This window comes from Synchytrium microbalum (genome assembly GCF_006535985.1).
Source record: "Synchytrium microbalum strain JEL517 chromosome Unknown SmJEL517_scf0057, whole genome shotgun sequence".
NCBI classification, from domain to species: domain Eukaryota; kingdom Fungi; phylum Chytridiomycota; class Chytridiomycetes; order Synchytriales; family Synchytriaceae; genus Synchytrium; species Synchytrium microbalum.
In genome coordinates this window covers 70018-94990 of record NW_022158406.1, presented here as the reverse complement: position 1 = coordinate 94990, position 24973 = coordinate 70018, and the positions used below count along the sequence as shown (strand labels likewise).

Here is a 24973-nt window from a genome sequence, read left to right as displayed (position 1 = left end):
CGAAACGTATTTGAAGCCATTTGCTCCCTAGCATAGACCATCACATTTGTAGCAAAGAGCATTTATTTGGTGACTAGGCTCGATACGATCAGCGTGAAAATCAAAAAAAAACACGTACGAAAACAGAGAGTCACCGCAAGACCAAACCTTGTTTCTAGCAATCAACTATATCGTTGCCACATACCCCGGTCACGCGTTTCAAGAGTGGGTCGCATTGTAAATTCACGATCAAAGTCGTTCTACTACATTTTCTTCCTCCTCTTAGTAGATAGACACGTTTCGGTCAACCTCTCCAAACATCGTGTCAATCGAGTGATTACCACAACTTATAGAGCTATATCTGCCTGACTGGCGACACAAGCTATTCAGAGAACTATTAAAAGAGCCTCATGTTCGAAGGTATCCTTAGTCTCCGAATCCTTCTAATCTGTTTGCTTCAAAGGGCTAACAATCTCACATCAACGTGTTCGACTTTTAGGCATCATAGCTCAGGTGCTTAACAAGTTCCTGGGCGATTATGTTGCTAATCTTGAAACTAAACAGCTCTCCATTGGAATATGGAAGGGTATGTAGTAGATTTGACACTATCTTGCTTGCAATCTTCCAACATTAAGCACAAGCAGTTCTAAGTGCAAGGAGCTTGACGAGAAACACCAAAGCTTGAATCTAAACTCATTTTATTATCTATTTTACTCATTACCTTGGTTTAATTCTAGGCGATGTCGTGCTGCACAATCTCAGACTGAAGAAGGAAGCACTCGACAAGTTCAATCTGCCCGTCGAGATCCAAGAAGGTGCCTTACTACTACTCCACCACTTTCACCACCATCATCTTGATCTTGTTTGTTTTCAACCATTCTCACGCTACTCACCGTTAGGAAACCTCGGTGAACTTATCTTACAAATACCTTGGAATGATCTCAAAAACACTCCTGTCCGTGTCCTTGTAAACAACCTCTACATCCTCGCTCGTCCTCGTGGCGAATCAGATTATGATCCAGATGAAGAAGAAGAACGATTGCAAGCTGTCAAAAAGGAAAAGATTGAAGCTATCAATATCCTCAGTCAGTCAAAGAATATCGAGCCAGGTACCGTTTATATGATTACGCGCATTTAGGCATCAGGGACACAGTCTACCGAATTCTGTCTAGTTCTAATCAACTTCGTGTTTCTTCTTTGCTTTCTTTAGAGAATGAAAAGCAACGAGACTCCTTTATAAACTCACTCGTCACCAAAATCGTAAATAATCTGCAAATATCAATCAAAAACATTCATTTTAGATATGAAGATAAGATTACAAATCCACAGGTAGGACAACAAAAGTGATTGTGATGAAGGCCAAAAAAAGGCTTAAAATTTTTGAATCATCAATTTGGCACTGCGCTCACTCTCAACTCACATTAATAGTACCCATTTGCATTGGGCTTGACTATTGGTGAACTATCAGCTGTATCAACTGACGACAAGTTCAATGAAAACTTCATCCAAGAAAACACGAGCGACACAGGCTACAAACTATGTCGTCTCGAAAGTCTAGCTGTATATTGGGACACTAGAGCAGAATTATTTGGTGATACCACTAGTGGATCTACCACCACTACCAAAGACGGTGGCACCACAACACAACCCTTATCATACTTCCAATCTGGAATCGCAAACAAGGCTAGAATACCCGATCATCAATATATCCTCAAACCTGTCTCTGGATTGGGTAAAATTACGCTGAATAGGAGCTACTCGGCTGAAGTTGCCAAGACTAGTGTCGTGCTTCAGTTTGATGAGTTTGCTTTTATGGTTGATGATGAACAGTATAAGGAAATGTTTTCATTGTTGGGGTCTTTCTCGTTTATGTGGAGACGTGAACAGGTATTAGCGCAGAAGTCTGAATAGCAGCCCATCATCGACTTGTTGAAATTTCCTGTTGCTTGTTTTTGCCTTTAGTCAACCTTACCCAAATTGCGCACTCGTTAGTACCGGAAATATCGACCACCACGTACAATCACACCATTGCTAGATCCAAAAGCATGGTTCAAATATGCTGGTACTTGTATCCTGTCTGAGATACATGAAAGGAACAGAAAATGGTCTTGGGATTACTTTGCTGAACGTCGTGATGATCGATTGACGTATATCAAGTTGCATAAAGCTCAAACATTAGGTCTTGCTACCCCAGAGGTATTGCTCGATGACAATTGAGACCTTTTTTGCTTCCTGTTTGGGTTAACCCAAATTTTTAACAGCAAATATCGGCTTTGAATGAACTTGAACGTAAATTGCCATTTGAAGACATTCGATTTTATCGATCTATTGCAGGGACACAGCTTAGGAAGGAAAAGAGTAAGTCTTTCAGACGTTCGTTTTTAATGCCCAAACAAGGGATACAGGTCATCCCACCACACGAATCGCAATCAACTCACACGTCCTCTGTATAATTTAGTTGCCAAACCTCCTGAACCTGCACAACAATCGACTGTTGGGTGGATTGCGTCTTGGTGGTATACCAATCCAACTGACACATCAGCGCCAGCTACGAAAGATAGTAGTATCACAGCACCAGACGAACCAGGTTTACCAGGAGCACCATCAACTGGTCCGCTGTTAGACGATGCGCAAGTCAAAGAGTTGTTCGAGACCATTGAGTTCGACCCACAAGCTGCTCTCCTCGCTTCCGAAATACCACCTGCTACCGTCCTTGTTTCAATTCAATGTGAATTGAATATGGGATCCGTAGCATTACGAAAATCACCACACGAATCTAACGGTGGAGCTGACTTGCTGAGTGTAGCATTCGAAAAGTGTACAGCAGGTGTGAACCAACGACCTACTTCACTCTCTGCCAAACTCACTGTTGGTGGGATGAAGGTATTGGATGGTGCAACGAGTGGAACTCTGTATCCAATAGTAGTACAAGCTAAACCTGCCAAAGATCAAAATCAACGTGAGGGAGTCCTGCCGCTGTCATTATCAAAAGCACCATTCTTTGATATGGAATTGGATCATAATCCACTTGATGGTCATGCTGATGATGCCGTATCAATCAAGATGTTGCCACTGGAAGTAATTTATAATCCGATAGTGATTGCATCTGTGATTACATTCATGACGCCACCTGCATCCGAGTATGCAACAGTGTCGACTCTACAAGCTGCTGCTAAAGAGTCTTTCAAAGGCTTTACTGCTCAGACCCGAGCTTCGTTGGAACATGCTTTGGAACATCATAGGACTTTAGATTTGAAGGTTGATATTGATGCTCCTATATTTGTCTTTCCTGAAAGGTATGGTCGGTGGTGCTTCAGCGTTTTCTTGTCACAATAGTCTTTGGTTTCTGGTCTGTTCTGATCGTTATTCTGTCTTAGCTGCACTGACCAAGGAACAGTCATGCTTGTTGATGCAGGTCATTTGTTGATTGAGAGTAAATTAGTGGATAAGAAAACCATGACAGATTTAGAATCCAAACCTACTTTATCAGAGACCGAATTGTCAACTTTGAAGTCTATGATGTATGACAAGTTTACTTGTAACTTGTCATCTGTGCAGGTATGTGACGTTTAGAAACGGCAATCTGTCGAGTTTCGGTAGTTGGCAAAAACCCTGACCAGAGTACCATCGGGGAAACCTCTCAACGCGAGCCTTATGTTCAGTTGATGCTGATTTGTTCTTGTTCTTTAAATGCAGGCTCTCATTGGACCATCACTTGGTGATTGCTTGGAAGCACTAGCTCGACCAGCAGGAGATATGCATATAATCGAACAGGTTAACATGCATTTCTCGATTGAAATATCCATTCTGCCTAAGATCACCGAAGCAACACGTACTCGCATCATGGGTAGATTAGAACGTCTCCATCTCAATCTCTCAGATCGTAAATACAAGTCATTGATGAAGATTATTGAATTGATTACTGGTCCAACGTCAAATCAATCATTGCCCAAGCCTCAAACGCACGACGATGCTACTCCTAGGCAATCTACTGTGGCCAACAACACCAATTGGAGGTTCTTGTCGAATAGTAATGCCAGTAGACAGGATTTAGTTGTCGAGTACGATTCAGATGATGATGCATTTTATGATGCACCTGAAGCTGGACCTAGTGTCATGGCAACTGGTGGCCGAAAAGGATCGACTGCAACATTGGATGCAGATCGAGTACTTATGGAATTTACATTTGATGTTGGTCAAGTATCTGCTTCACTCAAAAAAGCAGATCGAAATATGAAGATGAAGGAAGCCGTCCTCGCTCATCTGATAATATCAGATTTTGGACTGACGGTTCAACAACGACAAGTGGATATGACTGTTGATGTCCGTATTCGGGACGTACAAATAGAAGACCGAATGCAGGACGCAGGTGCAGAATTCAAGTATTTATTAGCTGCGTCTTCGCATAGTAAACCCAACAACAGCACCACGAACTTAAGTAGTAGTACTGGTAATTTATCTGCATCATCGGATCCAAGGGCATCACATTTGATTGTCATCAAATATGAACGAATTGATCCAACCTCACAACATTATAAGAGCATTGATCAAGCTGTAGATGTGTACATATCAGGAGTTGATTTGATTCTGACACGAGCTAGTGTTTTGAATCTGTATGATTTTATATTAATTACTTTTACGGCCTCTGGACAACCACCAGCCAACAACAAGTCCAGGAATTCTTCTATGCAATCTCTTGCTGGAGAAAAGAGTCGATTGGCCGCTGCTATGCCATCTTCCATGAAGGATGCTCCTAGTGCCGAGGCTGTTGCAAAACCTGCAGAAGCATCACCAACAGATAGTGGGATTGTTGAAGTGCCTATACCCCATCAACCCGCAGATTCGCCCTCTGTTACGCAGATCGACGAACATGAAGGCGATAGTCATGAAACAGGTGGCAATAATGAAACAGGGGGTAATGATGAAGCTGAAGAAGCAAGTGTAACATCTTCGCCCCCGCCAGTAACAGGAACGATGCTAGTCCGTGTAGATATTGCATCTGTAGCCGTAGTTATAAATCATGATGGTGTACGAATTGCTACTGCCCGACTAGGACAAGAGCATGTCACTGTGCTTCTCAAACCACAAACGATGGAAGTATCAGCAAGAATTGGAGACTTATCTATCGTAGATGACGTCCCACGAGTAGAAGAAGATGCAAGATTATTCAAACAATTCCTTTGTATTGATGGAGATCAAGTAGCTGACTTTACCTTCTCGACCTTCAGTCCCTCTGAGCCGAATTATCCGGGTCATGATTCAGAAATTAAGCTCAAGGCTAGCAGTATCAAAATAACGTATGTAGAACCACTTATCGTATCCCTCATTACGTACTTTTCGGAATTCCAACGGATGCATATCTTGCTGGAGTCTGCTCGTCGTGCTGCTTATGAATCTGCTCAGCAAATCCAAGAGTCTGCTGGCCGATTCCATTTCGATATTGATGTACAAACTCCAATATTAGAGTTTCCTAAATTGTCACTTAAGTCGCAGGACTTGCTGACGCTATACTTAGGACGAATATCTGCTTCCAACTCGTTTAAGAGTGATAATAGCGATTACGTTAATCAGGCAGGTGCCGATAATGGAGACGTGATAACCGCTGAAGTGCAAGACTTGCGAGCCACCAGTACCTTCCATTATGGACCACGTAATATCGAACATGCCCTACAATTACTTGATAACGTAAACGTCAAGATATCGGTAGATCGTATTGGACCAGCAAGCTCTGAGAACGCTATAGTGCCAGAGACTGTTATACGAGCATTATTACCTGAAGTAAAGATCAAAATGACGGAAATGCAATACCAATTTGTGTTAGAATTGTTGACTTCTATTGGACGTTTGACTGCTGGTAATGGTACCGCTGCCAACTCTGAAACTGGTGAAGCTGTTAGTGACGATGGAGTCCATGTACGAGATCCGACCATGCCGCCCTCATATAAAGATGCTATTGAAGGTGCTGATGGTAATCGAACAGCCATGGATATATCCTTAGAGCTACCATCTCTGGGACTTGAAATGTATAGTGGTGATGGTTATGGATGTCGTCTTGAAGATGTCTCGTTAGCACGATGTGCTATAACTTCCACGACATTTAAGGCTGCATTCCGTAAAAACAACAGCTCTGACATGGAAGTTGTTGTACATTCCATTAGTATTCTAGATACCAGACCACAGGATAAGAATTTGTTTAGAGATGTTATATCTTCTGTCAGACATGATGGCCATCAATTTGCTTTGCACTTGACAAAATCTGTCATTGGTGCGAGTAATATGATTGTGACTGTTGATAGTCCGAAAATCACGTTGGTTTTGGATCACCTCTTTGCTATGCGTGATTTCTTTACTGCTCCTATGGGTGTTGTTGCTGGCGCAGCTGCCAAGAGGGATGACAAGGGTGTAGCAGTGACCACGTCAACAACCAATAATCAACAACAACCATCATCGTCACCGCAGTCAGCATATAGCGCAGAGCCCGAACAACCGGGATCATTCTCATATCGAGTAGATCTAGTTGACGTAGAAATCGTCTTGCTTGAGGATCCAGCACGAAAAGACACGGAAGCTATAATACTCAAATCTCAACAATTAGCAGTAGCACACGATCACATCACAGAAGCCTCAATCCATCACATGGGAATGTTTTTCTGTGCCATGGATAAACGAGATGAAACTACACTACGATTTATTCAAAACTTTGATTTCACGTTTGCTGCTGATAGCCGAGTTACTGGACCTGGTCATTTCATGTCAGATTTGCAAATCGATGTTGGGCCGCTCATGCTGCGTGTCTCGTATCGAGATATACGGCTTATTCTGGATATTGTGAATCAGGTTTCGGATTTGAGTCGACGTAGTAGTGAGTCTCGAAGTGCACATGCTGGTGCTGGTAGTATACAGCCTGCTCCATCGTCTTCGTCGACTGGTTTGCCTACGTCGAATTCTTCTAGTGCCGCTAGCAGTAGTGGTGTTGCAATACCTTCATCATCGACTACTGTAGTATCACGAGTTGGAAGTAATACCTCTTTGAGTACTATGGGATCTGGAGCACCAGATTCAATGTCTGGTAGTGGGATTATTATGTCAAGAGAGAGAGTAGGCTGACTCCTGTAATTGAGTCAAGTGTTTGCGATTATTACTGACTGTTTTCTCGCTAGGCACGACTTGTAACTGAGGGAGTACGCCTAGTCTTGATTGATGATTTGAATGATTTACATTTACCAATGGCTGATTTGGTCTTCAATAAAATTGCTGGGCGTGTTGGAGATTGGTCTTCTGGAGTGAGCAACACAGGCACTTACATATTCATGATGGTTAAGTACTAACATGTTGAGTTTTAGATGACGGTAAACGCTCAAGTCTCTCTTCATATGAATTATTTCAACTTGCATAATTCACACTGGGAGCCTGTTATTGAGCCTTGGAGCTTTGATGTGAATGTGAGTGAAAAGGCACAAAAATTCAAAACAAGGATCACAAGACTCTAATTTGAATGCATAGATCCAAAACCGCCCTGCAGCTGACCAAGGAACTCTTCTTGATATATACGCTCGCAAAAAGCTTGAAATGAATGTTACATTTGTCTTATTACAGACAATTGTCAACACTCAGAATCTATGGAACAAGCAGACTGCGGTTAGTTTGCCGTCGATGGATACTGCTGGTTTCGGGTGTAAACTGACTGTTTTGGTTGTATTTAGAGAAAGACTCGACGTGGAACACACACACCATACGTCTTGCGAAATCGAACTGGTTATCGTATGCACTTATGGGTTGATTCATCTGGTGATGGTCTTGATGTTGAGCCTAAGGAACTCAAGAATAATGATGATATGCCTTGGAGGTTTGATGATTGGCGTGCTATGCGAGAGGTACGTTACGCCAATCAAATAAAATTTCTCTTGTTTTTGGCTGATCAGCATCTTCTACATATATTTTAGAGTACCGCAACAACTCCAAACAAGATTTCATTGCAACTTCACGGTCCAGCATGGGAATCTCTAAAAGGAATCTCAGTTGATCGTGAAGGAATCACTACACATCTCCTCCGACCACGAATCAATTCAGTCTTGCATCGAATGGTGTGTGAAGTGAAATTGAAGGATAACATCAAGATTGTCACATTCCGCTCTGCTACTGTTTTGGTTAATGGAACTGGTGGCACTGTTGATATGATGGTGGTTAATGGGAAGGGAGAGATGACGAGTGGTGTCTACCGAATTGGTAGGGTTTTCGGCTTTACTAATTATTTTTTCTCGTTGAGACTCACAAGTTTTGATGTTCTTAGCTCCTGGAGAAGAATGCCCTATACCCATTGAGGCTGCTTATTATGACAAGATTTTGGTTAAGCCTCATGGTATGTTTTGCTCAGGGAAAAGACATGGATTTTTAACTGTCAAGTCATTCACTCACTGATCTTCTTTCCATAACTCGCAGATAAACAGGGCTACAAATGGAGCTCTGAAGTTCTTGATTGGAAGGAACTTCAACGAACAAGGATGTACCCACTCGTATCATGTCATCCTATCGACTCTTCCAAACCTCCATTCCGCTTCCAAGTCAACTCAACCTATCCCGACGAGGCTGTCCGTAGTAGTTATCCGAACTTGACCATCAAACTTTTACCACCATTTCAACTTGAGAATCTGTTGCCACATGATATTCGATACATCGTGTTTGACAAGACTGCTAAACTCGAGTATCGGCAAACTCTCAAGAAAGGAGCTGTTGATCCTGTGCATACTTTGGATCCCACGCATTTGCTGGCTTTGAATATCGAAATCCCTGGAACTGGTATGTTGCTGTTGGTTTGTTGGTAGCAAATAATCGAAAATAGACTTAATTTTTTTTTTGCTAGACTACCTTACTAGTGAAGTAGCAATAATCAGCAACACGGAACTCGATTACCGTGACGAATCCATCTCATTACGAGATCGAGAAGGTCGACAATTGCTTTTACGAGTAAAGTATTCTGACAATTTGAGATATGGTGGTCGGAAAGTCAGCTTGTATAGTCCATACTTGTTGGTCAACAAGACAGGCATGGATATGGCTTTCCAAGCGCGCACGTTGCTTGCCGGCACTAGGTTTGCTGCTGGTCAAGGTAAGAGATTGCCTAAAAAGCAACTTTAAATCTATTGAGAACTGATTTTTTTGCCTCTGCTCACGTTAGGCTCACAATCCGCCAAGCGACCGAAGACGCAACCTGAAGCTTTCATGTTCTCGTACTCAAACTTTGAGCCTATTACTAGTCGGGCTCAAATCAAGGCTGGTGATTCTGAGTGGAGCAAGGTGCAAAAACGTTGAACATCCATTTCCTTCTTGAGTTGTCGCTGATGCCATTTGTATTGTAGCCGCTGAGTTTTGAAGCAGTTGGAAGCTCGTATGCAGTCACTATTGCGTCAGCTACAAACAAGAACTCAGAAACGCATATTGGTGTTCATATTAAAGAGGGTGAAGGAAAAGTAAGTTCTACATTCTGTAGTTGATGAGATCGGATATTTTGCCGACTCTTTTCTCTTCATTTTAGTACTATCTCACCAAAGTGGTTACCTTCACACCACGCTTTGTTGTCAAAAATAACATGTCAGATGACGTTCATTGTCGACAGCAAGGCGTTAATCAACCCACTATTGCCGTCAAATCTGGTGATGTCGTACCACTTGCCAATCTTTTGAAAGCTACTACTGAAGGTCAACAGCAATTATGTATTCGATTGACTGGTTTGACGAATGAATGGTCTTCACCATTCAACATTGATCAAATTGGTCGAGTTTGGGTTAAGCTTGGCCGAATGGGCTCTTCTGAAGAAGATCTAGTCAGAGCTGAAATCATGTTGGATGGTCCTACAGTCTTTATTCAGTTAACTCGTGAAGAAGGGCGATGGCCGTTTAGGATTGTTAACGATTCGGATGTTGATGTTGTCATTGGACAGAATGCAAGTCTATTCGGCTATCATCTCCATGTGTTTTTTTTTATCTAACTTCTGATACCTTTTTGGTAGAATTCCAAGAATCGTTACAGAATACCAAAAGGTCAATCACGCCCATACGCTTGGGATCAACCAGCAGCTTCACACAAGGCTCTTATCTTGCATGTCAACGGCCGAGAACGTGGTATTGATGTCATGGAAATTGGTCAACTTGTGCCATTCAAATATCCAGTTGATGCGCTTGGACGAACCAATGCTATTATGGCGATTCAAGTCGTGCTTGAAGGACCATGTATCGTCATAAATCTCAAGCCGTATGTTGAAGCTCAGAGTATCTTCCGTCAACGTGGTAATACTGGTAAAGATGCTAGTGGACCAGGATTTGAAGTGGTAAGTGTGTATTACGTTCGTTCAGTTTCGATACCGTTCTCACATATTTTGAATCGCTTCCCAATATGCTCTTGTAGAAGGATAAGGATGCCGACATCCTCTTTACCTTCATCTTGCGAATTGAGGGTATTGGATTGTCTTTGATCAACCGAAACATGATGGAGATTTTGTATGCCACAGCTCGCGGCGTTACTCTTCGGTACACTGATACTAGTACAAATCAAGCCATCAACTTTGACGTTCGATGGTTGCAGGTATGCTTTGTCATAAAGACAGATGTTCGAGAAGAGCTCTTGTCTTATATTTTGCCTCTAGGTCGACAATCAACTATATGGCGGCATTGAACCTATCGTGTTATATCCAACTATCATCAAAAAGGAAGGCGAGACTGGTGTCCACCCTGTCTTCATGGTTATCATCTCAAAGTTAAAGGATTCCTGTGAGTCGTGATTGTTTGTAGTTTTAGCATGATCATACATTGAAATTGGTTCTCTTTTCTAGCATATGGTGTAGAATACTACAATTTCTTCACTTTACTGCTACAAGAATTCTCCATTGATTTGGACGAAGACTTCTTGTTTGCACTGTTGGACTTTTCCAAGTTTAGTAACGTCGGCATAGAAGAAAAAGAGACGTGAGTTTGAGACGAAAGAAGCTTCGCTGTACTTGTTTGCATTCTGACAATTTGTCTCGGCTCGTAGTGAATTATACGATGCAAATATGACAACTCCAACTCCTCGAAGCAGTGATTTCCAAACACCGCTATACTTTGAAAAGTTCTTGCTGCAGCCTGTCAGGTTCAATCTATCGTTTTCTAGAACGGAAAGGATTAATCAGGAGGAGTCAAAGTATGTATTTGACATCGGCACTTTGCTTGGCTAGTTCTAACTTCGTAAGTTGTTCTTAGCACACGTTCTTCGACAAACCCAATTAGTTTCGTGGTTGATGTGTTTACCATGACTATTGGAAACATTCATGTAAGTGGATTTGACGTGACTACCTGCATTGAGGTCGTTGGCTGACTCATGGTTTTTCAAGGACGCTCCTATTGCATGCAACGCTCTCGAATTGCAACATCCCGTCGAAACCATGCCCATGTTGATTGATCTTGTTATAAGATTCTATTCTCAAGAGATTCTTGGACAGGTAGAGCAAATCATTATCGAGGGTTTATTATTCAATCATTTCTTACTCCCTTTCATTTTCAAAGATTCATAAAATGATTGGATCTGCTGACTTCTTGGGAAACCCAGTTGGCCTCTTTGACAATATTACATCTGGAGTCCGTGATTTCTTTTATGAGCCATTTGAAGGATTTGAGATTACACGTCCAGAAGCGTTTGGTATTGGTCTCGTGAAGGTGAGCTAACAGCACAAAAGATTCGAAGAAAGTTGTGAGGGACTGACTGTTGAGTTTCTAGGGCACGTCAAGCTTCTTGAAAAAAACTGTATATGGTGTTTCAGATACTTTTGCGAGCTTCACTGGTAGCGTTGCTAAAGGGTTGTCTGTCATAACTTTGGATAAAGAGGTGGGGGTAATCATAGGGCTTTAAGTTTTTAGCCCTTGATCTAATTCGTTCAACCACATTTCACAGTATCAAGAAAAACGACGTTTCAACAGTGCAAGAAACAAGCCACGACATGTGGGCAGTGGTGTCAACTATGGAGCTCAATCTTTCGCTGATAGTGTTGCTAGTGGTTTTGCTGGGATTGTTGTGAGTCTCATCTTTTGTCTCTACTGTTTTTGTTTCTCTTTCATGGTTGATGGAACTAATCCATTGGATGCAACCTCTAGTCCAAACCAATGGAAGGAGCTGAAAAGGACGGTGTTGGAGGGTTCTTTAAAGGTCTTGCAATGGGCGTTGTTGGGTAAGTCAATCTTGTGAAGTTTGAAATTGAATCACCTCTAATTAACAAAATCAACGATTCTGAACTACATTATTCATTTCTTTCTTCAGAGTTGTTACCAAACCTGTGGTTGGAGTCTTTGATCTTGCCTCCAATGTTGGAGCTGGTGTTCGTAATACCACAGTTTGGGAGACTGATATAGATAAGCAGCGACTTCCTCGATTCATTGGACGAGATAAGATCCTCAAGGTTTGTTGAAACTTGGAATGAAGCTGTTTTCTGATTTGCTGACTTCTGTCTTGATAGCCCTACAATGCTATGGAAGCTCTTGGACAAAGTTGGCTCAAGCAAGTAGAGAAAGGCCATTACTTCCACGAAGATTATGTTGGACATCTTGGTATGTAATTTGGACGCAAGAGCAGCATGTTTTCGAGTTAGTTCTAGACTGTTAACTGTTTCATACCTTCAAACTTAGAATTACGTATTGAGGATTTAGTTGCTATCGTGACAGCCAACAGAATCCTTATGATTCGTGTCAAGCGTCTGAAAGTAGATTGGGACGTGCCTTTTGAAGGTAATTCGTCACTCCTGTTTCAACAATCCTCTTTTCGTTGGCTCACCATTTTTGTTTTTAGATTTACAGCTCATTCGATCCGAAAATGCTGGAATATCACTCGTCATACACAAACAGCAAGCCAAAGTCCGTATTATACCTTGTCCTGATTTGAACTCTGCACAGGTATGATCCTTTTCCGTTAATGGGTTGTTATTTCGATATCATTGGTCAGACACTTATGTTGACTATATTTTTCCTCCGGGTTTAGTTCCTCTGTAGTAAGATTGAAGAGGCATTCTCACAATATATGTCCGAGAGGCGACCTACCGAGTAGAGTGATAAGGAAACAACCCAACCTTTTTGTATATACTTCTGACGCTCAATGTAAAGCTTATTGAAATGCTAGAAAAATACGCTCAAATGTTGTGCTCTGACGATTTTTGTAGACTGCATGAGATTGGGAACTTCACTCACATATTATTTTTGTTTCAAACCGTTATGGTTGTTCCTCACAACATTTGTTTGGCTTTATGCGATGTCCTGATTTCTAACAGTCTAGACGTAAAGAAAAGCCTGATCAACCCACACTGGACCTACCATCGCGGTGTTTCTATTCCGTCATGGTGTACCGTATTTGGAAATAGTCTGTCGAGAACAATTGGATGTGCCTCCGGTTTCAAGGTATCAAAGTATGATGTAGAGAAACAACCGAACACATTTGGTATGCTGTGACACTCCATACAATGGATTGCAGAATGATAAAGTACAAGTTTGCAGAAGTTTCCTTTTTTGCGCTCACATCGTAGGAATAGTCGTTGTAACAGCGCTACATTGTTTGACGATGAGAGATCAACGTTGTTCTTGAGTGATAAGATGCAAATACGAAATGTTTTTGTGTATAAAAATACTTTTTTAGAGGTTGACCACAGCAACAGAACCCAACTGTCGTTTAAGATCTTCACGATCCACATCATGTGCTGAAAAGCGACATAGCAAATGGAGAATGAGCGTCAGAGTGAATCGGCGTGATGACTGTGCTCAACGAAATAACAGGGAATAAGCCTCGTCTTTCCTTGCTTCAAATCTTACCATCTTCAACTTCACCCCATCTAGATATCTGATGCAGTACTTCCAAACGTGCAGCAGTTTCTGCTTCTTGCACAGATAATCGTCTCTTCAGTAATGCCAATCCGATAACAAATGATTTTGTTGCCATGACTGCCTTTTCGAATGCTAAAAAAAGGAGCAACCCATAGCTATTAGTGCTTAATAGCCATGAAAACTGATAGCCCAACATCAAGAACGAGAGAAGGACCAATATATCATCTTTTTATCTTCATTTTTTCGGTCTAGTCTCTTACCTGCAAGTTCAATCAAATCCAAATCCGCAATAACTTTTTCCAGTGCTTGAATCACACTGGCATCTTGTTTGAACGCCATTATTCCGTCTGTAGTTTTCAATTCAATGCCGTATTCTTGTTTCAGCCATTGTATTATTGGAACCCAGTTTTCGTTTTGCAGTTGAACGATTGTTTCTGGTTCTGCTTGATGGTAGCTGTCAGGGTGAGAGATATCAGTTGAGAAAGGGGAGAGCAACGGCAACAATCAGAGACGGAAGGAGACAGTCGATTCACGTTGATCGAAGCGCCGCCTTTTTTACATTTTCTTACCAGATTGTATCCGTATGTATGTATCTGAGCAATTGGTCCAGGACACCTTTTTTGATTTCCGCGTCAGACAGAGAATCGATAGCTCTAGTCAGTATTGATGTCTAAGAATGGTGGTGAGTAACGGTTGTCAATACATGGTCATGGCAACCCAGCAACACTACTCGAATCTACGAACATCCTCACCAGTGGCAGAGCATGAGCTTTCAGCACTCTATCCTGCGACTCCCATTCAGCAGCCACCAGATAAGCAAGCGCTTTCCTGTGTTTTGGAATCAGGACTAGTTTCGAGTCTGGAGTTTTAAGTGTTCGTCCATCCAGTTTGATCACAAATCCCTCTGGTGAAAGAACGACAATGAATACAACGAGAATGAAGTGCAAATTAACAAATTGAGCTCTCTGTTCACCCTATACCTGGTAGTTCGTCGACCGTGACATTCTTCCAAAATCGTTTTAATCCTCCAGTGCCGACAGAGGACGAGAAAGCATCTCGATCGGATCTCTTTGTGGATGGTTTTGGAGGAGTGTTGGTACTAGATGAGGTCTATAGAATTAACATGTCAGCTTCTTGCGTCCAAAAACGAAACAGCAGCTTTCAGCTTACAGGTGCAGTTGAATAGGACAATATGTGTCTGTTAACCGTAATGGCGATACGCGCATGCGTAGTGGTAGATCGTGCCAGCACACGCGAACATGATAGAAGCGACCGTTGCATCCTGCTATTATCTGTCTGAAAGTTGTAATTGTTTTGAAAACTGAATCGGAACAAGGAGCCTGAATTTATCAAACTAAGGCGACGCGCGCGGATACGCGACATCTGACATCTGAAATTTTGCTGCTGTCCTGCTATGTTCTTGCTGTACAAAGTATACTCTGGCTGTTGATCAAGTTCGAACGTCTATTTCGATCTGATCTTTCTAATAGACTTACGCGAGAAATGAAGCTCCAGAGTACAAAGCTTACTCTTCACCATCGACTCGTCCCTGATGCGTCAGGAACGTCATTGGCCCTTCCACCAGAACCACGATTTACCAGCAATGTCAACAGTTTCTTGATCTCCGTGGCCTCCTTCTGCTCTTTCTGCTGTTGCTTCCTCATGATCTCTAGATGCTGAGCAAGATTTCCCTCAAGCACCTGATCCAACTTGCTTAACTTTTCCGACAGAAGAACGATTCGACCGTCTAATTGCGACACTTGTCCAACTTTTTCGCTAATGGCTTCCAGATTGGTTCATCATTCAACACTCGATTCGTCGGCATCTCGTAATAGACGTGTTTTGGGAAGAGTGTTGGATTGTTTTTCAATGTTGGTACAAGTGGCAGCAACTAAAAAAACCCGTGGAAAGAGAATTCAAGTTTTCAAAGAAAATGGTAATTAGGGTAATAAAGCTTCTTTTTCTCACAATGGTTTCCATCTCCAGGCACGCTAGGCAATTTCATCAATGAGTATGTAGGAATCACCCATGGCTTGCAAGTTAGAAAATGAGGTATTGAGAACGGCAATCACGACACTACATTCAAAGAAACGAAGCGTAAGCGGAGAACTGAAGACAACTTTTGCACGTAGAAAAAACTTACTTGAGTATGATTACAGTCATAATCGTCTGAGACACGACATGGAGCGTCGTTGCAAAAGCAATCAATGTTGTGGTCTTGCAAGGCAGCCATATCTTCAAACGTAGCATAGAAGATGGATCTGCAGGATTGTGCAATGAATGTGACTTTGAGTCTCGGTACAATGCGGTTCTCCTGTTTTGTTGCCTTGACGAAGTATCATAGAATGCAAACTGGCTTTTATCGTTCCCACTATCATCCAATACAGAGTCCGATTGTAATAGCACGTAAAATGCATTGGTAAATGTCAGAATCGTGACGAGTATCAGAAGCTGTTGGGAGAATGTTGAGATTTGTGAGGTTGACAAAGAAACAAAACTGGAAGAATTGAATGGTATTCTTACAATCAAAAAAGATATCTGGGCCATCAATCTAAAAGTTGACGACACAATACTCCCCAGAAACGGCATGAGTCTAGTATACGCAATAACCTTCAAATACCAAAGCAGTACAACGATGGTCCAACGCCCCAAGGCCCATCCTTGTGCACTTCAATCCCTGGATATCTCAGTACAGGACTTTATAAATCCAAGCACAGAAGCAATGAAATCAATCATCCAAAAGACTCTGGAGGCACATGTGGACAGTCCCAGTCGAAACATTAGAATAATCCCATACGCCAGATTAGGGATCACGATGACAAGGAAACAGGCCAGAAACTGATTCGACGGATTTGATGGTTCTGTGTGAGCCACGCAGAGCAGTATCGTTCCCACCAAATCAAAGCCAAAATGAATTAAATAACAGATGCAGGTCTATGTTTGATGTGTTGCGATGTGAATTAGCAGGCTGTATAGCTTAACATCAAGCAACGAAAACACAGCTGAAAACGAACGATAATATATTTGAATGCTCACCAGCTACGTGTCCATTCAATATACTGGTCTTTACCATCCAATTTACCAATCCTTCCAGCTCAGGACGAACTGTTTCGACAACTTAGACATCTTCATTTTCCTAGTTATACAGCGTATCCGTACACCCGTTCCAGTTTATTTCACCTCCACTCACCTGCTCGCTCCTACTCGATGTTTTGCAAAAACCTGCCAAAGACAGATCTTAGCTCAACTGCTTGATTTAAATCCATACGAACGGATAGAGTGCCCCGAGTCCACGTGATTTACGCATTTTCTTCCTACATCCAAGTCAGCAATGTCAATGAAGAATCAAGTCCTCGCTGTCTATAAAAGCCTGCTCAAAGCTCAACGGAGTGCATTCAATGGAGACATAAAGGGACTAATAGGTAACCGCAATTTACAGATATTCATGCATCGTTAAGGCTCTACGTACATTCACTCCTTCTCAACACTAACACATTCCTATTTACATCACCCACATCACCATCACAGCTGCGAAACATTACACCAGACAAAAATTCATGGAGCACAAGCACGAGGCAAACACGACAACTTTGGAATCTCTGATAAACACTGCCCGTCAGGCTGAACTGATTGTGAGACAGAATGTCGTCCAGGGTGTCAAAAAGGACAAGGAAGATGTTTTTGGTAAGTGCTGGCTAGTGGCGGTGTTATTGGAATGGATTCGTGTATATGTAGTGTGGGAAGAAGATGCTGCGCCATTGTGCTGATACGGTGTGAACTTATGATGCTGCTGGTGTGCTTCATTGATGGCCCCCGTTTTCTTTTCGGTCTTTCGCTACCAACTACGCGCACAAACCCAACACTCACTGACTCTTTCACTCTCCATAGTACTCAAAATACGAGATGAAACACACAGAGGTGACAACTTGGACGTGAAGAAGAATAAAGGGAAACTCATACCGAAGAATCAAGACTGCTCAACATGCTAGCTTGTACACATATACACGAGCAGCTTCTGCAATATCTTTTTGACTTGCTTGCCTTCCAAGTTCTATCTGTTTGTCATGCCTCCTTTGAAACTGCTCTTGAAATCACAGTCATATATGTAAAAATATTTCACAAACATAAACCACGCACAATAAAGACAAACATCCTTCTCCTCCTCAATATACCTCCATAAAGGATACCTTGTTTTGAGTTCAATGTGAGAGTGGTGCCCTAATTTGAGAATAGAGAGCGAGAGAAAGAAAAACCTAGACAAGAGAATATGCTACAAATGCTGTAGCTCCGTTCATTTCCAACCATCTCCACCGTCCAACGGACAGTTGCATTCGTCATTTGCTCAGTTCATTTGCTACCATCACCACCGTCCAATGGACAGACGGGTGCATTTTTGGAAAGCAGGTTGTGTCATTGATGGAGAGTCTCGTGATGGTCCATCACCAGGAGTCACATCAGTCTTAACAGATGCATCTCCTTTAGGACTCTTGCTATTATGGAAATCTCCTGCAGATGTGTTGGCAGAATCGGTGTCACTAGTCTCTTCCCGTTTATAAGTGCCTGATGCTGCTGCTGATTGTTGTTGGGTATGACAGGTAAACTATCTCGTATGATTGCACTGCGACTGGCACTATTGCGAGCAAGAGGACTTTGTTGTACTTGATCGGTCTCTGATGGTTGTACGCGAGCAAATGGTCTGACAATGAAAGAACTAAGACTCAGAAAACGACAGAAAGAGACCGTATCAATCGCATTCCGCGATACGTGACTTACAGAAATCTGTCGATTCAGCTGATCATTGGTACCACCAAGCTGCCGACCATTTGTGTTGCGGTGTGGAGGTAGTAGAAGCGAGAGAGTGGTAGGCCTTGGACCTGTTCAACGGTGGTGCTCAGAGTTTGTAATCGTTCAACGAGAATATGATTGTCGGTACGACGACTGATGTTTTCGTCATCGAGTCTTTTCTTTTCAGCTTCCGCTTGAGCAGCGTTATTACGTTCTTGACCTTGGCTTTCTATATCTCGATTACTCTGAATGCTGTTTTCAACAAGCACATCGCGAGCATTAGGGATAAATTTACGCTGATCCTCACTCTGAGCTAGAGCGATATGAGGTTTTCAACTCGTGATCGCTCAGCACTCAGTTGTTCATTTTCTGTAGATATGGATGTAGGGCTTTCACGGATGAGGCGGTTATAGGTATTTCAGCGTGCTTCTCGGCATCCATGCGTGCTTGACGTTCGTCTTCTAGTTCAGTATCACGGAGCCGACGTTGGCATTGGTAGTCTTCTACTTGTTGGTTTAATCGAGATCGGTCATAGTACGAGCCTCGTTTTCCGGGCGAGTCAATCGAAGCTTTACATCCTGAAGCTCTTCAGTAGCAGCCATTTCACGACCAGCAGCTTTACTAGCTTCCTTTTGCTGCCTGTGGGGTTCCTGATGAGCTGCCCCACATTCATGGTCAGCAGTAGCGAGAGATGTACGGAGAGGGTCTTCCTGTCCAGAAGCAGCAGTAGTAGATACAGCAGCTATTTGCCTTCGTAATTTAGCTACTTCACTTTTGATATTATTGATTGAATGTTTGGCAGACATCAAGCCTTGACCTTCAGCTTGCTTGGATAAAGCGAGTTCATCCTTCGTCCTATCACGCTGGTTTCGTACATCTGCCATTATCTAGTGCTTCAAGCTGTTGTCTTGACTTGTTGTTTCCTTCGTCTTGGAAGTTCCAAACCTATGTTTGATGTTTGTGTTGTGAAGGTGAACGAGTACACGACGCGACGGACTTGAATTAGCACATACAATAACAAAATATTCAGTTCATTATTTAATCAATACTCACTGTGCACCGCGTACCTGCTTCAAAGTAAACTCATAGACATCGCAAACGACCTATTCTTTTTCAAGTATGGACGGAATGTTTCAATAGATTTTACGTGATCTTCAGTATCCAAGTCATATGGCGCTTATAAATATTCCTTCCAATTCATAGCTCCTTCGTTGATCATGATTGCGTGTGATTGTGATGTTTTGCAAACTAGTGCAATGACAGCTGAATGGAGCGGTCAAAAGGAGCCCTGGATTATACATCGCCGTTTTCACGGTCTTAAGACCTCTCTAGTACTTGCAATGCCAATGAAACATCAACTCCGCTGCATCTCTCCAATATGTCTTGCTTGTTGCCGACAAGAGTGCTGCCTGTACAATGACTATAACTCGTTCCCTTTTCTTTATGCTATCTATACATTTTGTATGATCTTCACGCAAACACTCAATACCATCATATACTTATATTCTTCTTTCTAATCATCATTCATTGTGCTTTTGTCACGCTCTCGCCCTATTTTGGGTAGAGAGGGCAAAAACAATCAGTGAACCCTGCACAATCACTTCAGCTGCCTCAATTCTTACCAATCTGGATGATGGATGGAGCTTAGAAAGCCATTCCAGTCAATAAACCTGGGTTCGTCGCCTTGAAGCGGCTGACCAACCCTGCAGTTTCAATGGTTACAGTGTGCGTGAGCCAGTGTGGGTCCATTTTTGCGAAGTTTGCTTTTGTTTTGCCACGCTTACCTTGGATCATTCCTGGTAGTGACTACACATTGAGCGTCATCAATGGAATCGACAATACTTCCTCTACCAAAGTCCTTTTAAGTAGAGAGAAAACACATGAACAAAGGAGCAGCAAAACAACCGCCGAAACAGTTTCCCGTAACAGCCTTCAATCAGCTGCATCACGCCCCAAACAATCAAGACAACAGTAGGTAAAACTCACTGCAACAAGTCGCCTGGCAAAGCGAGTTCGGAAACTTTGTTTGCCTACACTCTCGGCTTCAAATTCTGGAGACAAGAAGAATCGAGTATCGGCAAATGGGAAGGGATTTGCTACTCGAACTCCGTAATCACTTTCAGGCAACCATCGGCCGCTGTTGTGAGATACGTATGTGGTTATTCCAACGATCGCTTGAGAGCGGAAGTTCACAAAGCAAAAAGGCAGAGGCAACATCTGGCTGATGCACTCACGCTCGATGTGAATTTTGTACCCAATTGCAATCAAAGATCAGCCACTTTCCCATCATTGCAGCACAGAATGTCTTGAAAGTCTTGCCTGTTCCACCAATCTGTCAATAAGACGAAAAACAAGAGGTGATGAAATTCGGCAATTGGTTGAACAAGGAACCACACTTACAAGGATATGGGTAATGTCATGTGCGAAATCTTCAGGTCCGCCTTCTTGATAAATTGCTCCCAATCCTTTCATTTGTGCAACTAGCTGCTGAAAGAGTTTGAAGAAGAGAAGGTATCAGCACGACAAAAAAAATCCAAAATAACAATAGAGTGGGGGAAAACACTCACGCCTTTCAAAGTCACGGTATAGGTGCCACTGGACGCATTTGAGAAACCACTACATGCAATAACAAATTGCCCACCACCTTGCAGCGAACCCATGGATGGCTCAATTGTAAAAGTAGCATCACTGCCAGGCTGTTGTTGCTGCTGTTCTGGAGATTCTCGCGATGATGAAGCATGACTACCACCTTGCTGCTCTTGTTGTGATTGCATTTGTTGTATTTGTGACAATAGCTGCGACGGCGACAGTGCATTCATGGGTAGTGGTGATGCGGGAGCAGAGATGACATTATTTACAAGTGGAGATTGAGCTCTACTAGCAGGATTGGCGTCAGTCCGGACGGATGAATCTCGCCGAGAACGCTTGTTGTTGGCATCTCCGGTTTGAGAATGAGTCGAATCACTTGCAACAGGCTCTTTACGTTTATGATTGGATGCAGATGGTGCTGCTGATTGTTGTGGTTGTGACATGATGGGTGAATTTTCTTGCATCGTTGCGTTACCGCTACTGCGATGAGCGTGAGGATTGATGATATTCCTATTCTGTCCTGAAAGTTGTTGTTGTTGTGATACTGAACTACTAGCACCAGTACTAGCACCAATAGTGGCACCACCACGTCCATAGACCTCCTTAGCTGTCTGACGCTCTTCTTCCATAAACCTATATTGGTCTTGAGACTTTTGAAGATTTCGACGTTCAATTTCAAGATCCTTTTGACATTGTGCCAAGTCTTGTTCGAGTCTCAATACACTTGCTTCAGCCTGTTCTTGACCTGTTTCTGCAGCTCTTACTCGGGCCGTAAGAGACGTAGCCTGCATATCCAGTCTTCGATTCTCCCTCTGTACCTCCTGTAACTGTCGTCTAACTGCTTCAAGTTCGACTGATAACTGGTTGAGTCGAGTTTCGTAGGCCTAAGAAAGCGAAAAGGTAGCGATTGTTAGGCTCCAGCGAAAAATATGTATTGAAGTACTTGAAAAATTGACTGGACATACCGCCACCTGTTGAGTCAATCGAAGATTAGCATTAAAAATCTGCTCATTACTTGGATTTGCTTGTGAAGGTACAGGTGGAGTAGATGGCAGAGCTTTACGAGCCTCTTCAAGTTTTGTAGTAAGATTTCTTACTCGTTCATGTAGATTATGATTATCGGTACGAAGACCGGAGTTCTCTTTATCGAGGCGTTTCCTTTCGGCATCTGCCTTATTTATCTCCGCCTTCATATGCATGGCTGCGTCATCACGTTCTTGTCGGTCTTTGGCCCTCTCATCATCGAATTGGGTAGTAGCAACTTCCAATTCGGCCTTCAAGCCATCTACCTCAATTTGTAAGCGAGTATTCTCTTCGCCGAGCTCAGTAAAGTCAAGATGATGAGCTTTCCTCTGCTTTTCCCATCCACTTCGTTGTCGTTGCTCTTCAGCCTGACTGGCTTCAAGCAGGGATCGGGTCTCGTTCAATTGGGTTTGGAGCTGCTTTATCGTTTCGTCTCGAGATGCGGTTTCACGGTCAATCTTATTGACACATTCAGCCGTAACATCTTCGATTCTTCGGAGTTCGGTGATTAGACGAGTCTTGGTAGCATCAGCAGCCATGACACGTTCTCTATACCCATCAAGTGTGGCCAATTCTGCTTCATACTTAATTATGTGCTCCTGTAATAAAGCAGATGCTCTTCTATGATTATCCATACGAGTGGAGATTGCGGTAAGGGTTTTATTCAATTTTACAATTTCGGCAGTAGCTTCTTCCTTTTCATGAGCTGCGGTTGCGAGTTGCTGTCGCAAGTCAGCAACCTGCTCTTCAGCTGCAGCAAGTTTTGGCTCAGAGCCAGCAAGTTGAGCTTCTGCTTCTTCTGCCCGGTGTTGCAAACCATTCATATTTTCAAAGTATTCGTTCCTGAGTGCATAGGCAGCGTCCCGATCCTTCGTCGTGGCAGCAAGCTTCTCTTCATACTGAATCTTTTCCTGATTATGCGTTCGTACACAATCAGCAAGTTCCTTCGATGCTTCTGCTTCTTCTGCAGTCTTCTTCTCGATATCCTTCTCGAGTTGAGCAATACGTTCTTTCAAACCATTAACAATGGCTCCTGACTCGGCATACTGTTCAGCGTCAAGCTGTTGACCGTTGAGTTTTGCTGTTTCGGTAACCAAAGTTGCTAAAGAAGTCTGACTCAAATCCAGTTTAGACTGTACGTCAGACTTTTCATCTTTGACCGCTCGAAGTTCTATTTCAAGGTCTTTTATACGGGCCTTCAACACATCAGCAGTTTCACCTCCTGTGCCATGTTGCTGTTGGTGACTTTCAATAATTGTAGTCATTTCAGCCACTCGTCTCTGCAAGTGCGCTTTCTCGATTTCGGTTTGAGTGACTCGACCTTGCAGAGCGACGTTCTCTGAATAAACAACTGATTTTGGGACGGAAAAGAAAGAAAAATTCAGTCAGATAAAAGCAAAAAAAGAAAAATGTCCAAAGTTACATACCATTGGGGTCGTTGTTTGAAGCATACTGTCTACTGGCATGTAATTCACCAAGACGACGAGCAGTTTGTGCTCTCTCGGTCTCGTGATCCAAATTAAGATTTGTCAAGTAATTGATACGATTCTTTGCTTGCTCAAGTTCTCTACATAGAGCTACTTTAATTCTTTCAAGTTGGATCTTGTCGGCAAGTAGTGAATCTCGAGCTTGGGCAATAGATTTACGTTGCGATTCACTTGTAGCTAATTCGCCCTTGAGCTTTTCAACTCTCGAACGTTCAGAGCTCAAATGGTTGTTTACGGCAGTCAAACTGATATGATTTTCACGTATAAGGCGATTATAGGTATCGTCACGCTGCTTCTCAGCATCTGCTTGTCCTTGGATGGCGTCGTTTCGTTCACTATCGAGAATTCGGATTTGCGATTGGTAGCCTTCTATTTGCTCGTAAGATTGATTGAGCCGTTCAGTTAGATCCCGAGCTTCGACTTCCATACGAGTCATTCGAAGCATTGCTTCTCTGAGCTCTTCCTTTACAGTGAGTTCGCGACCAGCTGCTTGAGCAGCTTGCTTTTGGAGCTTTTGCGTCTCCCGCTGGGACGCTTCTAATTCAGTTTTAGCCGTAGCGAGAGAAGCTCTCAATTGACTGTCTTGTAGAGCTGCTGCTGTCGATACGGTAGATGGTTGCTCTCGCAGTGTAGCAATATCTCGTTCAAGTGTAACGACCGTATCCTTGGCAGAGTGTAATTCTACTTTGGCTTGAGACTCGGCTAGTTTAGCGGCAGCGAGTTCCTCATTCGTTTTATCAAGCTGCTTTTGTAGATCCGCCATACTATTATTTACATTCTCAAGCTGTAGCCGAGATTCAGCAAGACTAGTATTTCGTTCATCGACTTCACGTTGGATTTCCGTAGCTTTGATCTCCAGCCATTCAACCTGTTTACGAGTTGCAGCACATTCATGCGTCAAGTTTTCAACTTGTTCACGAGTAGTAGCATTTTCGGTTGTGAGTTGTTCTTTATCCCTCTTCAATTGCTCTTCCGATCGTTGCGATTCCAGCAATTCGGACGCTCGAAGACTGACGTTTGTTGATGTTTGCTGTAATATAGCTTGACATGCTTGGAGCAGTTCCTCAAGCTCTTGTATACGGGCCATATATGTAGCACTAGCAGCTGATGTTCGTGATTGGATGTCTTTAGAGGCTTGGAGCAGTTCTTCGAGCTCTTTTATTCGGGTGGTGTTTGTGGTGACTTTACTGGTAGCTGTATTTACTAGATCTTCCAGCTCCTTGATACGATCTAGATATTGTTGACCTTGCTTTTCACGGTCTTCTCTGTCTTGTGCTTTTA

General features: G+C 42.7%; 3 protein-coding genes across 3 annotated transcripts; 2 read left to right on the top strand and 1 right to left on the bottom strand.

Moving 5' to 3' along the window:
- Positions 1-389: 389 nt before the first annotated feature.
- SmJEL517_g05746 (uncharacterized protein) lies at positions 390-13041 on the top strand (the record flags this gene model as incomplete). The annotated part of the gene is made up of 38 exons (XM_031171672.1): positions 390-399; positions 479-565; positions 717-794; positions 879-1088; positions 1190-1308; positions 1408-1866; positions 1972-2175; positions 2241-2337; positions 2438-3275; positions 3357-3537; positions 3676-7077; positions 7140-7262; positions 7323-7421; positions 7483-7617; positions 7683-7853; positions 7923-8205; positions 8270-8338; positions 8419-8775; positions 8840-9085; positions 9155-9273; positions 9336-9446; positions 9512-9946; positions 9986-10303; positions 10381-10557; positions 10619-10742; positions 10805-10937; positions 11005-11151; positions 11211-11280; positions 11342-11449; positions 11514-11663; positions 11725-11832; positions 11899-12018; positions 12099-12172; positions 12262-12400; positions 12458-12548; positions 12627-12725; positions 12787-12890; positions 12976-13041. 38 exons carry the CDS (start codon positions 390-392, stop codon positions 13039-13041), a joined length of 9861 nt encoding a protein of 3286 aa, XP_031022365.1.
- A 578-nt stretch (positions 13042-13619) lies between these two features.
- Positions 13620-15089, bottom strand: SmJEL517_g05745 (uncharacterized protein; the record flags this gene model as incomplete). Its single annotated transcript, XM_031171671.1, has 7 exons — positions 13620-13684; positions 13797-13940; positions 14069-14262; positions 14378-14478; positions 14561-14712; positions 14789-14918; positions 14979-15089. The coding sequence occupies 7 exons, from the start codon at positions 15087-15089 to the stop codon at positions 13620-13622; spliced, it is 897 nt and encodes a 298-aa protein (XP_031022366.1).
- Positions 15090-17145: 2056 nt separating this feature from the next.
- On the top strand, positions 17146-17575 carry SmJEL517_g05744 (uncharacterized protein; the record flags this gene model as incomplete). Its single annotated transcript, XM_031171670.1, has 2 exons — positions 17146-17230; positions 17337-17575. 2 exons carry the CDS (start codon positions 17146-17148, stop codon positions 17573-17575), a joined length of 324 nt encoding a protein of 107 aa, XP_031022367.1.
- Between the last annotated feature and the right edge of the window lie 7398 nt (positions 17576-24973).